This window comes from Accipiter gentilis, chromosome 14 (assembly GCF_929443795.1).
Source record: "Accipiter gentilis chromosome 14, bAccGen1.1, whole genome shotgun sequence".
NCBI lineage: Eukaryota > Metazoa > Chordata > Aves > Accipitriformes > Accipitridae > Astur > Astur gentilis.
Window position 1 is genome coordinate 8,292,304 of NC_064893.1, and position 13,356 is coordinate 8,305,659.

The 13,356-nt window shown below is 38.5% G+C and overlaps 1 protein-coding gene across 3 annotated transcripts in view; it reads left to right on the forward strand.

Annotated features, from left to right (window-relative positions):
* CNTNAP2 (contactin associated protein 2) overlaps nucleotides 1-13,356 on the forward strand; it is a 1,223,788-nt gene that overhangs the window by 1,162,842 nt on the left and 47,590 nt on the right. The window contains exon 22 of one of the 3 annotated variants that reach the window (XM_049816394.1): nucleotides 11,203-11,309. The exons of the other annotated variants lie outside the window; for them this stretch is intronic. Within the exon in view, the coding sequence (XP_049672351.1) occupies nucleotides 11,203-11,303 (101 nt within the window). The 3' untranslated portion in view covers nucleotides 11,304-11,309. Of the gene's footprint in view, nucleotides 1-11,202; nucleotides 11,310-13,356 lie in introns of those variants that run through there. 3 annotated transcript variants of the gene reach the window in all.

The following is a 13,356-nucleotide window of genomic DNA, read 5'->3' on the forward strand; positions in this document are numbered from 1 at the left end:
ATCTTGCACAGAAAATAATCCCATTGCTTTACAGTTCTTTCCAAAGTATTCATCTATTGGCCAGGGCGGGGGGGGGGGGGGGGGGTAGAGATCGTAAAGACATTTAATTTAGTTAGTGCCATTTTGAACAGTATTTGCACAAGTCTTATCTGACATTCAAAACCATGTGATAACACTATTTAAAAGTAATGCAATAAAATGAAAACTTTAAACTTCAGTAATTAGGGTGACCTTTTCCTAACTTCTGTATTTTATTAAGGCGGCATGTCTTAGACAATTTTTCCCTACCACAGGAGGAGAGGAACTATTTCACCTGTTCTGTGTAATATCTAGTAGTAATTTATTTCAAATGTAGCTGCTTTAAAGGATCGAAAAGAGGAACTGAACATGACAAGATCACCAAGGGCAATCAATAAAACCTGTTGCTGGCCCTATACAATTATACTGGCATAGACAGCAAAATCAGAGAGCTGAGAGCAGGTTCAAGGCTTGTAAATCATAAAACAAAGTGTTACACAATCTGAAAATTGAAAGCCAAAGGCATACCTGAACTGGAAAGTGAGAGCATGTTATAATTTTCCTCCAAATATATTTGAAGGAAAAAAAAAATCAGAATAGATCTCCGCTAAAATAATGGAAAGACAGAATTGACAAAAAAATTGTCTTTACTAGGCCAAGGCACAAGTCTTTAAATTTTACATTATTTTACCTAATATGAGCAACCTCTGCCCATGGCTCCAGATAGGAAACATTCAAAAATAATATGAACGTGCACCCATGTTTTGATCAGAAACAGCTGTAGAAATATCCATTCTGGCCAGATTATTTTGATTGAGGGTGCAGATTATCTACATGCCATTCCTTGTAAGGAGAGATAAAGAAATTATATCTAATTCAAAATTCACTCATTTGACAATTGAAAAAACCCTCAGTTTTATCTGACATTTGTTTCACTTAGGAAAGTGAAGGCAGTGGGGAAAAAAAATCAGAACAAAACAACTCATAGCGTGACAAAAATATTGCAATTAAAACTCTCATCTTTGGTCAGATGAATGATAACGTCTCCAAGAGATTGTGCCTCCACGTTTGTGGTCCGATTCAGAGAGACTGTCAGACAGACAAGAGAAGTGACTTGTGTCCCTTGTTTTGGAAGATCACTGGGATCAAGTCAACCCTCTCCCTCAACAGCTGTCCCAGTTTTCACTCCCATCAGCACTACTTCGAAGTTGTCCATGTCCTTTTCTGATCTGCAATGGCCACTTATGCTAGAAGCGCCAGAGGTTTCCTAGGCCCTGGAGAGAGTTTGCTCAGATTGCTGGAGAAGCTTGGGAAGGGCAAGGGATGCGAGAGCTTCTGCGGTGTGACCTAGATAGGAATTTCATGGTATGTGCTACTGCTCCTGAAATAATAAACCCCAAAATGAGAGTAGGACCATTGCCCCTAGCAAAGTGCTGTACTAATGCACCTTTGCACGTTGGGGCTCAGAGCTGCCTTAGGTCTGGATGGCTTCTATTCTCTCAGAGAAGTCTGGACCTGTCCATGCAGATAGGTTTTAAGCTGTACAGCTTTGTAGGATGAAATTTATCTCAGTTCAAAGGCTCAACATCAAATCTTTGCAGTACTAAACTGTGTTTTAATCCACAGCCTTAAGTAGACCTTATATAGAATGTAAAGTCTATATTGCACTGCTGTTCTTTGCACAAGAAAAAGTCACCTGTTCTGCATAAGTATAATCAAGACATAGTGTAATAAAGTAAGCATGTTCCTCAAACAATTTTAAGGAATGAATAAATGTGAAGATAAGATAATCTTTTTGTAGGTACTTTTATAAAACTATAAATTCATAGGCTAAATTATTAATGGAGAATAATTTGCTTAACTCCTACTATCAAAAAAAAAAAGGGGGGAAGGAAATAAATTATGGGAAGATAATTTAACATTTTGCTGTTAAGCCAGACCTTTGCCCATCGGTTACTTTGCATTTCTTTTAAAGGAAATGCTCTCATTATTTAAATTACAGAACAAAAACCTGATGTCTTATTTTTAAGTGTTTCTGCCCAGCAAATTTTAAAGCTATATATATATATAGATATATATATATACACTCTTGAAATAAGCCCTTTCTGATAGGCACAGTAATGTATTCTTCATCTGCGTATTTCAGGGAACAGTTAAAACACTCTCAGTTGCTACAGAGAAGGAACTTATTCAAAAGATTGCTCATGTCATTTCCAATGGCTTCAGCTACATCCATGCTGTAGATAAAACAGGTGTTGTAGTAGCATCAGTGACCTCACATAAAACTTGCCATAGCAATATAGCTGTGATACCACTCAACATGGACTGGTTGTCCCTGGTTATTTGCATGGTATTAAGGTGTTCTTCGGAGGAGGACGCTGGGAATCAGCCACCCCAAACCCATCATTGCTGCTTGCGGCATCTCAGACAGTCACCACTAACAAGCTACAAACATACACCTAGATCTTTGCATCACCTAAGGTTTTCAAGTGCCATTTCATATATGATGAAACGTATTTCAGATAAGTTTCACACTGACACAGTTTCAAGCTGAAACATGGCAGTCAGTCACCAAAGGGAGGAAAGCAGGATCTTGCCCCTAGTTGAAGGAAGGAGTTGTTTACTAGCCAGTAAAATACAGGAGATCTAGTCTAACAAGTAGGCCTTTATATATCTAAAGAAATGAAACAAATTGGGTTTATTTAATAATTTGGATTGTTTTCTGGATCAGAAATAAAAGAATGGGTTTTGGAGGGAAAGACAGAAACTGTCTGGACCCTCAGAAGTCTTCAACGGGGACATCTACTATAACAGCTAAACTTTTTCACCAAGACACAGGAATGATGTACATTTTTCTGAAAAGTCATGTGTGGTGAAAGATGCTCCTGGTAACGTCGTGGAAACTGTCTTTGCTGGTGTGTTATTTGATGTTATTTGAAACAGTTCTGTCATGTCTTTTTTTTTTTTCTTTTTTTTTTTTATTAAAATATGTTGTCTTATTTGAATAATGTTTTACAAAAATTTTAGCAGTTTCAAGAATATAGTATCATATAGTATTAGGGGTAGGATAGGATAGTACAGTACAGTACTAGGGATAGCATTGTTTTTAAATAGCTTCCTGAATTAGATTTAGAGGTTTTCTACAGCACAGTCGATATCACTGATGGCTCCTTGTGTTGCAATTTGGTTGTTTATTCTGATATTAAATCTGACATATTAGTAGCAGTGTTATGCCGTTGACCATGACAGTTACTGATCCTTAGATTTAGATGCCATAATAAAACTCTATTTAATCTGCAGTACAGTGGCTAGTTCATAAACACCTCATTTAAATACAACAGGAATTAACTCACATCTTTATAACCTTCTTTTTAGAGAAGCCTGTTTCCTCTCCCATAAATGTACAGCACTTTGCAGAAATCTCTCCTTTATGACTACATGAACTTACAAACCTATCTCAGTGATTCTCAGCTACTGAAATATCAGGGTTGTACTCCAATTACACATGAAGCAGTTGAGTAAGGTTACAGTCAACCTCCCACCAAAAGGTAATATTTTATTTTATTCAGTCTAATAGCAAGATAACATATAGTGTCACTGTTTTTGTTACCCCTTCCTATTTTCTGCTTTCTGTAGAGAGTGTTCAGAATTTTACCAGTCCTCCCTGCTTTATTTTGGAGAGATTGTCAGCTGCCTCATTGTTACATGAAAATGCTTGTTGAACAGAATTGTCTCCTGATCCTTCTTACCAGTTGCAGAATCCAAAATGTGTAAAGGTTTCACCATAATATATACAGTTCTTCAAAAATGTCCAGTGAGAGAAACATATTTGTCACTGAGTGTCAGAAAATTTGAATTTATTAGAATACTCAAGCTAGAATGCCCTCCCCTCCAAACCCCCGCCTTTTTCTTTTAGAATAATATGAAAATGATTTATTGAGATGTAGAGGATGAGACACGTCAGAAATACTCTTACTGTAAGACATCTTCAGGGAAGAACACTACTAGTGTAATTCATCAAGCTGTCTTATCTCTCTCAGCCAAATTTGAGTTGATTTTGGTTTAGCAGCTCAAAAATATGTACTTCTTCACTCACTAAATACTCACTTAACATAAAATTAACATAATTGCCAGCATCCTTTGGCTAATGGCAACCTCTAGTTTGTTTCTTGCTTTTACATTCTCATGGCATTCTTTGCAAGACAGTTAATAACGTGACAAATGAAGATGGGAACAGTCTACTACTTCTGCACTAATTAGACCAGGAATTAGAGACTCTCTTTCCATTTTTCAAAGGTACCATCTTGGGTTTCCCTCTAATTTAAACATAGACAAAAAGATGCATTTAATAAGATAGTAGCCAAAGTTGACTTCCTAGCACCACAGGATGAGAGTCAGAGATTATAAAGGACAGGCAAAGGCTAATGAACTCTCTGATAACTCATCTCCTATATATAAAAGAGTATATGGACCATATGGGAAAGTGCAGCAGTGTATCAGAGGCTAAAACTGAGCTGACTCTAGAAGTACAGAAGCCTCGTGACTGCAAAAGTTACAGGAGAAATAGACAGACATGAACTTCAAATACAGCTTCTCAAACCATTTTACTTTCTCTTAGGCAAATCCAAATATTACTCTTTTTTTACCATTTAGTAAGACTACTGTAACAGTTGAGCACTTTCCTTTTCTATTCCCCAAAGAAATAAAGGAGAAAAATGTCCAAAAGCTTTATAAGTCATAACAAATCTTGGAGCAGCAGTGCAGGGTAAGGAACTGGCAACAACATTCTCAGAAGACTGTAATGAATTCTTTTAAAATGAAGTTTATTGCCTAATTTTCTCTTTTTCATTTTTCCCATTAAATCCTTTGAAGAAGCTTCTTGGGAGAGCATAAATGGCTACTAGAAAATGTCAAGTGCAGACTAACTTAAAACTTGCCAAACTATGTCCTTCTTGTGATGTGGGCCTTGTTTTCGCAATTATGAATTAACCCCTACCAAAACACCATGAATTAACCCCAAACACACCATGACACTTCTATAGCTAACAGTTAATACTGAAGGAAATATACAGGTGCTGCTATGTAAATATATTTCAGTCTCTATACTAATTCTTATATACTACATGTTGCAGTAATATTAGTCAGAGCATTTATTAAGATGCTTTTTCTTTTTTTCTTTTTTTTCACTAAAGAAATGCAGTTTTCCCAGTAGAATAACTTTGTTCTGAGCCAAGAACATTTTTTCTACTAGTTCACAGTGATGTTTCTTTCGTTCTCCCCAATTCAGTGTAGCCCAGAGGCCCATCTGTGATTCATCCGTGTGGAATAAAAATGACCAGATAATAGGCTGGGATACTGTATTTTACCAAAAGTTTCTCAAGTATCTCTAATGTCACTAATAATGTTAATGCTGCTCTCATGCTTTAAGTATGGACAAACAGGACACTAATAAAACTTAACGTAGTTGGATCTGTGATCTGTCAGGCCTAGAAATAATCTGAATTACCCTGAGTCATGCAAACTTGTTTTATTCTGAGTGACTTCTGCAGTAGACACATTAACATACATCGTAAAGAACAGTTCTGGCTTTTGGACAGTACACGTTTATAGAATTTTAAGGAAGTTAATGATGCCAACAATGTCTTTGTCATAGCTCTCAAGAAGATGCTCTTCACTACTCTCGAATCCTGCTGCAACCACTGAGGTCCTCTGAGACCCTTAAGCTAGGAGTTCTTTCCTAATGTGTTAGAATAAGGGATGAGAGGAAAGGAACTGTGTGCATTGGGTTTTGCCTCTTGTTTCAAATAATAAAGTCTTAGATGTCTGGCATGTAATTAAAGAATTGCAAAGCATTTTTAAAATCTGGTTTTGTTCTGGAAAGTTCTGGGAAGTGATACAATGAAAGAATATATGAAGGTGGACAGTTGAATATGTGTTTGAATAATCTTCAGATTATCTAATTTCATTTAAAAGTTTAAAAGACAAGCTGTGAAAACTCCAGACATCTGTTAGAGGATTTAAAGCTATAATCCTCATGCAGTCATCTCTAATGCCTAGAATTCATGGTGAGAGCTGTTTAGTTTAAGTTAATATCCCCCAACATCTCATTTAAGTAGTATAGAAAAAAAATGGCAGTTGAAAGTCTCAGGTTTATTCCTCAAATGACTTTCAGAGATTAGATGTAGGTAGATTATTTTATTCTCTGTCCGTCAGCTGTTCCTCCCCTAACATGGATGCTTGATTTCTCAGAGATGCTTGTAATGCTCATTAACTTGCTGAAATAAAATAATGCTAAAATAACTAATAGGTTCCATTTAAATATAGGTTTTCTTATGCTGTTTTCATAGTAAAAGTTTCTACTGAGGCTTTAACAGGTTAATTTAAAGAGGAATTCACACTTGCACACACTGAACAAGAGAAGTGGGAAATGTTTACATATAGCAGTCAACAGCAACAATACAATTTAAGTTTGGCAATGATCTGTAAAGACCATTTTGAGGACTTGATTCTAATGCACCCTATATTTTTGTAAGTGGTTCAGGTAATAACGACTGTATTGTGTGAAAGGAACTGCTTTTCATATGTATCAGGTAAGGTTCTTAGTTTTAATCATGAGATAATTTAGAAGAGGAACTTATTCCACATTAGATCACTGTATTTGAAAAAAAATTTATTCCACCCATAGGAAATATCAAGTGACAGTGTGGAAAAATTGAAAAGTTTTGTAGGGGTTTTTTCCTACCAGAAAATTTAGCATCATCTCTACTTGAATATTCAGCTGGTTGAAGCAGACAGTCTTTTAAAGCAATGAAGTTCATGATGGCAATCAAATCTTTCAAAACTGATCATGTTTTGGAGAGTGAAAGTACTAGGGTCAGAAAGTGAGCTGGTGAAAGCTGTAGGAGCTCCCTCTGCCCTAATGACCATGCTGAAAGGTGTACTGGCTGCAGGGCCATCCCTTCTGTGGGGAGAGGTGGTCAGGGGGTATCAGCAATGGAAACTTCAACCACAAGGGTTGGTGGGATGGGGACAGCAGAAAGGAAGGGTGAGGAAGCAGCTCAGCATTGTAATTATACCTCAACTGTGGTAAATTTTTTTGATTGTTGTTGCTCCTGTTTTGTTTTGCAAAACTGGTGTTCAAAAATACTAGTAGTGATTTTCCTCAAATATTTTTATTATGCTGAGAATCACATATAAAAGCTAGTGGTTTTTTCAAATATCTTCAAGATAGTTGTCACTCTTCTTCAAATTATCACCTGCATACATTCAGCTAAAGGCAAGCTAGGACCCTTGCATTCAGTAAATGATGCTACTCAATTATTTCCTCAATTGCCTAGATCTGCTTTTTTCTCTGGTAAAGTCATTCTTTTTCAATAAATTGTTGTTCTAAGCTAAAAAGCCAGTCAACACAGTGTACTAGAGTATGAAGTGTTGAAGTACTAGAAGAGATACTGAAATAAGAATTGCTTTGGTACAGCAACCAGTTCATTTGGAGAATGGGTCTAAATTTTAATGAATTGCACCTTTTCACCAAGATACTGAGCTGTCTGCAGTCAAGGCTGCTTTTCAGCTTTACCCCAGGGCACACCAGCAGCAAGAACCTGAGACATTTCTGGGCAGCCTCTCTTCTTTAGCCTCCTCCACTCTCAGCCCCCACAGCCCTGCCATGGAAGGCACTGTTCCACAGCACCCTGCACAGACACTCACGGGCATTTCCCCACACAGCAAAGGAACTGACATAGCCATCTCACAAGGCACACAGCCCTGCCAAGCTCCTGTGCCAGAATGAGAAGGCAGTATTTTTAAGCAATGTAGCTTTATCTCAGCTGAAGCCAATGGCATTTTACACTGACATATACTCTCAGGTGCTTTCTTTACCTTGAAAAAGAAGCCTACTCAGCAGCTCTCTAAGAAGTGCCAGCAAGCTTGCAGGAGCCCACAGATTTCTCTCCGTTAATGCATGGAACATCAAGATGATTGCTTAAGACTGTTATCTTGACTTTGTAATAGCGTCCCCTCCAGGAATGAAGGAATACCCGGCTGACAGCTAAGCTTGCATTGCATCTGGTACCTGGGTGTTGCTTGTAGTGTGCCAAGTCCTTTCTGTTGAGGAATTCACTGAAACCAGTGCATTAAATTTATGAAGGACTTTTTTGTGGGAATGAGGATGATAGGCTACACGCTGTCCTCATACAGGAATATAAATAAATGGGAAATGTTAGAGTTGCATTGCATTTCCACTTTATTCTGAGGGGGTCAGAGAGGGAGTGGGGGACAGGGAGAAAGAGCGGGACATGATGAGCTTGACCGACAACCAGTTTGTGTTCAGACCTGGATCTGCCCTCTTTCTTGTTTCCCCCACCAGGAACTAGTTAACTAGTAAGTTGTTCATCGCAGGGTTCAGACACTATCTTCTATTCCCAGTGTGATTCCTTCACCAACAGTGCTGCTTACACAGCTCTTTCTGCACTGGTTTTGTGGCTTTTCAATGGTGTGCATGCCACTTACACACCAAATCCACTTCTGCAACTTACGAGCTGGCTGTTTCCAGTCCTTCCTTAAGATTCATCTATGGCTGTTAGATTTTTTTTGAAGAAATTTACTGTTTACATAACTGTCATAATAATATGTCCAGTCAGATTAAAAGCCAAATTAAACATAAGCCAAATCATAATATAGTGGAGACATATACAAAGTCTTGTGTGTGAAAGTTCCCCTGCATTTGTGTCCCAGTCCCCAGCCTACCTGCCTTTGAGCTTCCCACAGCTCCATGTGAGGGCAGCAGGCTTAGGACTCCTCTTATGACTAAAAACTACCGCATTTCAATAATGCTACAATTACTTTAGCTTTCTACCAAGCAAAAGCAATTTGCGGAGCTTTTCTCATATACACACTTGCTCTAGGCTTCTTGCCTAGCACATATCTCCCTTCTCCTCCCACTCTCATCCTGACTAATCCCCTTTACCACCCTCTCTGTTTCTCTCTGGCTCCAGCTCACGTGTAAATTTGCAGCAGGCAGCTTTTATCTCAATGATACTCAGGTCAGGCTGCATCCTGTTCCTGCTGCTGGATTCAGAGCGCTGCCTCCCTGCTGCTCTGGATCCAGCTCCTTCTCCCCCTGCTCACCCACATTTCAGTGCCCCACAGGCTCACAGCGCCCAGAGCTGTGGTGTGGTCTGTAAAGCATGGCAGAGCTCTGCTGGTCAGCTTTCTCCAGGCTCTTAGAATAAGCAAATTGTATGCCCTTCCTCCTTTCTTTCCAGAGCTCAAATGGAAGTTGTTAGAAATGTCTATGATTTGAAAAATAAGTAGAAATTATTATCAACTGCTTAGACAATTTTCTTTCCATGAGAATAAAATAGCAGGGGCACCTTACTTCTGAATATCAAGTTCTTGTTGTGAAGTTGCCTAAATGCCTCTGGAGGGGGAGAAAAAGGGGAAGAGCCAAAGGGACTGAGGAGCGGAGCGGAAGAAGCTGTGAGAAACACAGATGTGAGGCACAAAACGGTGGTGACAAAGCAACAGAGTCGATAAGCTAAACAGCTGGCTGACACCAGGTGCCTGTGGACCAAACAGGGATCTACTGCTCCTGTGGTGCCAGATTAGAGGAATGTACAGCTTGGGAAACTGCATTTGATCATCTGTCCAAGGAAGGTAGCAGTTTTTCATGTTTCTTTGAGTTGTTCTTACTGCCTGACCATGAGGCAAATGAGCCAATACATCTTTACCTCACCTGTCTGCTCCTTTGTAATTATTGTGAATTGGCTTCTGCTCACTAACAAACTCCTGTCAAAATGCAGAGCAACTGTCCCAGCTGAGCATGTGACGGTTTGGCTTCAGCCCGTGCTGTTTTCACAGATCTCAAACTGAGAGCATCAACTTTTGTGCTGGCACACGTCCATCCTCTTGGACCTCCAGTCACAGGAGTTCTGGATCATGGACAAAGCTAGCGACAAGTTGCTCTCCCCCCCGCCCCCGCACACGGGAAAGCTGATGAACATGATCGTGTGGTCAATGCTACCTATGGTGACCTTTCAAGTTTGAGCAGCTGACACAGAGTCCCCTGCTCTAACCACCAACCTCACTGCTTTGTTATTTAACAGGTTTACAAACACATCAACTAGCCTTTTAAGGCAAACATACCAATTTGCCATAGATTTTCTAAGACAAGAGCACAGGGTCCTCCTACAATTTAACCTCTTGTAATCTCAGTCTAGCATTCACCTTTATTATCTAGACTGCTACCTGAATCAAACTTCTCCTGTTAGTAATGAACTGGAGGTAGAGAGGAGAGAAATGAAAAAATACTCATTTAAAATTTTTCTAGTTTTCAGGTGGACTCACCCACAAAAATCCCAAGTATAAAAAATTGGTTTTTAAATTCATATTGGGAAATTCTTGTGTCAGTATTCAGCTCCTCTTGCAGAGTTTGGTGCTGAGCATGCTCAAATATAGCCTGTTATAACTATTCACAAAGAGTTTCTGCAGATATGTACCTACCAGCTTGTTAGCTGCTGGAAAAGACAAACTGCCTTTATAGGTCACCTATCACTGTTCATTTTTTCCAGCTCTTCTTCTGACTTGCATCCACTCAGCAGCCCAGCTAAGGTTGCTTGTCATTCAGAAATCTTGGACAACTTGCCATTGTGCCTGTGAAATTAAACTCTGCTTTGCACAAACCTTGAACTGGAACATTGTGGCTATGTTAACAGATGCACAGATAAATGTTATGCCCAGCAAATTCAGCATATCCAGTATATTTCAGCCTCACTGTACATCTTTTGATGTGTCAGATTACATGTTCTCTGTGCCTTTCAACGCTGTCAGACATGTCAGCACCGCAAAGCTCACTATTGTATTGGAACTACCAGCAATGCTTAAAGTATTTATTTTTCCCAGGTAGGGGGGGGAAGTATGGGTGGAAAGAGAAGTGCAGGTTTTTAGGGCAAAAGAATCATTAATGGTTTGTTCTTTCCTTAACTTAAATCAAACTGCTTCAATCAGTAATAGCCTGTGTATCAAGGAATGGAGGAGGCATATAATATTTTAGGGAATTTAGTATTTCAGTAAATTTCAACACAGAGATCGTGATGAACAACACTAGGATTTCCTAGCACAGAAATTCTCACATACACATATGTTCTTGGAGTAGCTGAAGCTTCTCAAATAATGCAATTTTTCCAGATTTCTGTGAAGAACTCTTCTGGTGTGAAACGGGTGTCTTGACAACAACCATCTTCTCGTCCCCACCTCAGTCTACCAATCCACATCACTCAGAGGCCTAGACCAACCATCTGATGCTTGAAATCTCAAAGAAAAGCATTTTTTATAAGCACCTGAACATTGTGACATGAAAAGATCTGAAAACAGCAATGTTACTTCCATGAAACTCTAGACACAAAATAATAAAAAAATAAAATTTAAAAAAAAAAAATCCAGCAAAAAAACAATAGAGGGGAAGTGGTAGATGTAAAAACAGAATAAAAGATATAACTGATGATAATACTTGGAACAACACAGGAAAGAAGGAAACAACTGAAATGTGAATAAAGAGCGTGTGGAAAAACAGTGGTGAATAAGGAGGATGGGGAGAAAACACTGAATGGGAAACCACAATAGATAGGTGGTGACCTGTATCACATAATCAGCATCGAATACTTGAACAGAAAGCTCTTGACACATGTGGTGCCAAACATGTCATAAAACACCATAAGCTTTACTCTAGATACCCCATCAAATTCTACTTAAAATCTGCCTTTATTAAGCTGAATTGCCAAAAACCTCTGCACATTTTATGAAGAGCTTTTTTCTTTAATTCCTTAGGTCCTGGAGTCCTTTCTTCTAATACTAATTCTCTGGTGTCCTTCTCTTATTCATACTGCAAATGATTCAGCCCCTTAGGACTGCAAAGATTGGCTTTTCTGCTCTAATAGTTTAACATATATGTATTTTTGACTAAAACTTACTTAACACATTAATGTTAAAGTCTGGTAGAGGTTGATTTTTATATGGTTATTTTTATAATTTTTTATATAAATATATAAGCTAAACAAAAAATTCAAAGACAATTATACGAAGCAGACTGTAGAAGGAAACCGATTTCCTCCTAGAATGTGTGCATGCTTCAGCATACTAAAGATTGCAGCTTCTTTATCAATTTAAATATTATTTCTCATCTTTCAGTGAAATCTTATCTGAATATTCTTCCATTCTGGAGATTTTACAGTTCATGCATTTCTGTATATATTAATTAAATATCTAATTTTCTAGTTGGGTCTCTGATTTGGATCTAATGTTTTGCCAGCTTCTTCAATATTACCCTTTTGACTGGAAAGAATAAATTCATTCCTTGAAGAAAAGAATCATGTCTTAAATAGTCATTTTTAAAAAATAAAATCTTATTTTCATTATCTAATTTTCTTGTCTTTGGTATCTCACCATAACTAATCCTTTATCCCTTTTTACCCTTGTTGCATTGTTCTAGAAATTGAAAGGGCATTCATCCAAGAAAAAAATAAAATCTAAAATCAGCAGGAAATAAATCTCTTTGTGACATGGAGCTGCGGCATTTCTGTTCTTGTCAAGAGACTTCAGGCACTCCAAATGAAGTGAAATACCCAGTTATTATTGGATTATGCTCAGTCTTCATACCACAGTGTACCAACAAGAGGCATTTCTGTTCCGTAAATTTTATCTGGGCGGTCAGGAAGTGGTTGGAAAAATGTTTGTACTTCCAAGGTTGTCATTTTATTACCTCCCCATTGCTTCTGCTGTCTGACAACAGTTTCATTTTTCCTCATCTGCTACAGGACATTTTTTTTGTGAAATATCAGTAGTGAAAGCTTCTTGTATTTGCACAAAACCATGCGTTGCTGTAGGACAGCTGATCACAGGCCTGGTTTTGAGTCCTGGCAAATGCTGCCCTTGTGTTACACTCTTGAGACATCATATCACTGCTGTTTTACAGTGGTTCACAGCCTGATCAGGGTTTTGCATAAAAAATAGAGTCTGTTTCCCAGTTTTATGCCCGCTACACGTTCATCTACCGTTTTCACTTCTCTGCTTCCCTTCTGTACAACTGGGGCATGTCCCATACAACAGTCTAATCCAAGCCTCCCTGGTTACAGCTTTGTTTTGCACAGGCAAAGCCTTTTCTTCAGGCTGTTTGGGGGCTTTTTAAGGCTTCTTGAATTACCCACATAATCAGACAGCCTCTGTCCTGGTAAACTTTTTACAGAGGCAGCATATGTTCAATAGGATGGAGACAGATAGTGCTGGAGACTGTCCTGGCAGGATTCAAAGGCAGTCGCGCAGTGCATTTGTAGTGTCAGCGGGAAT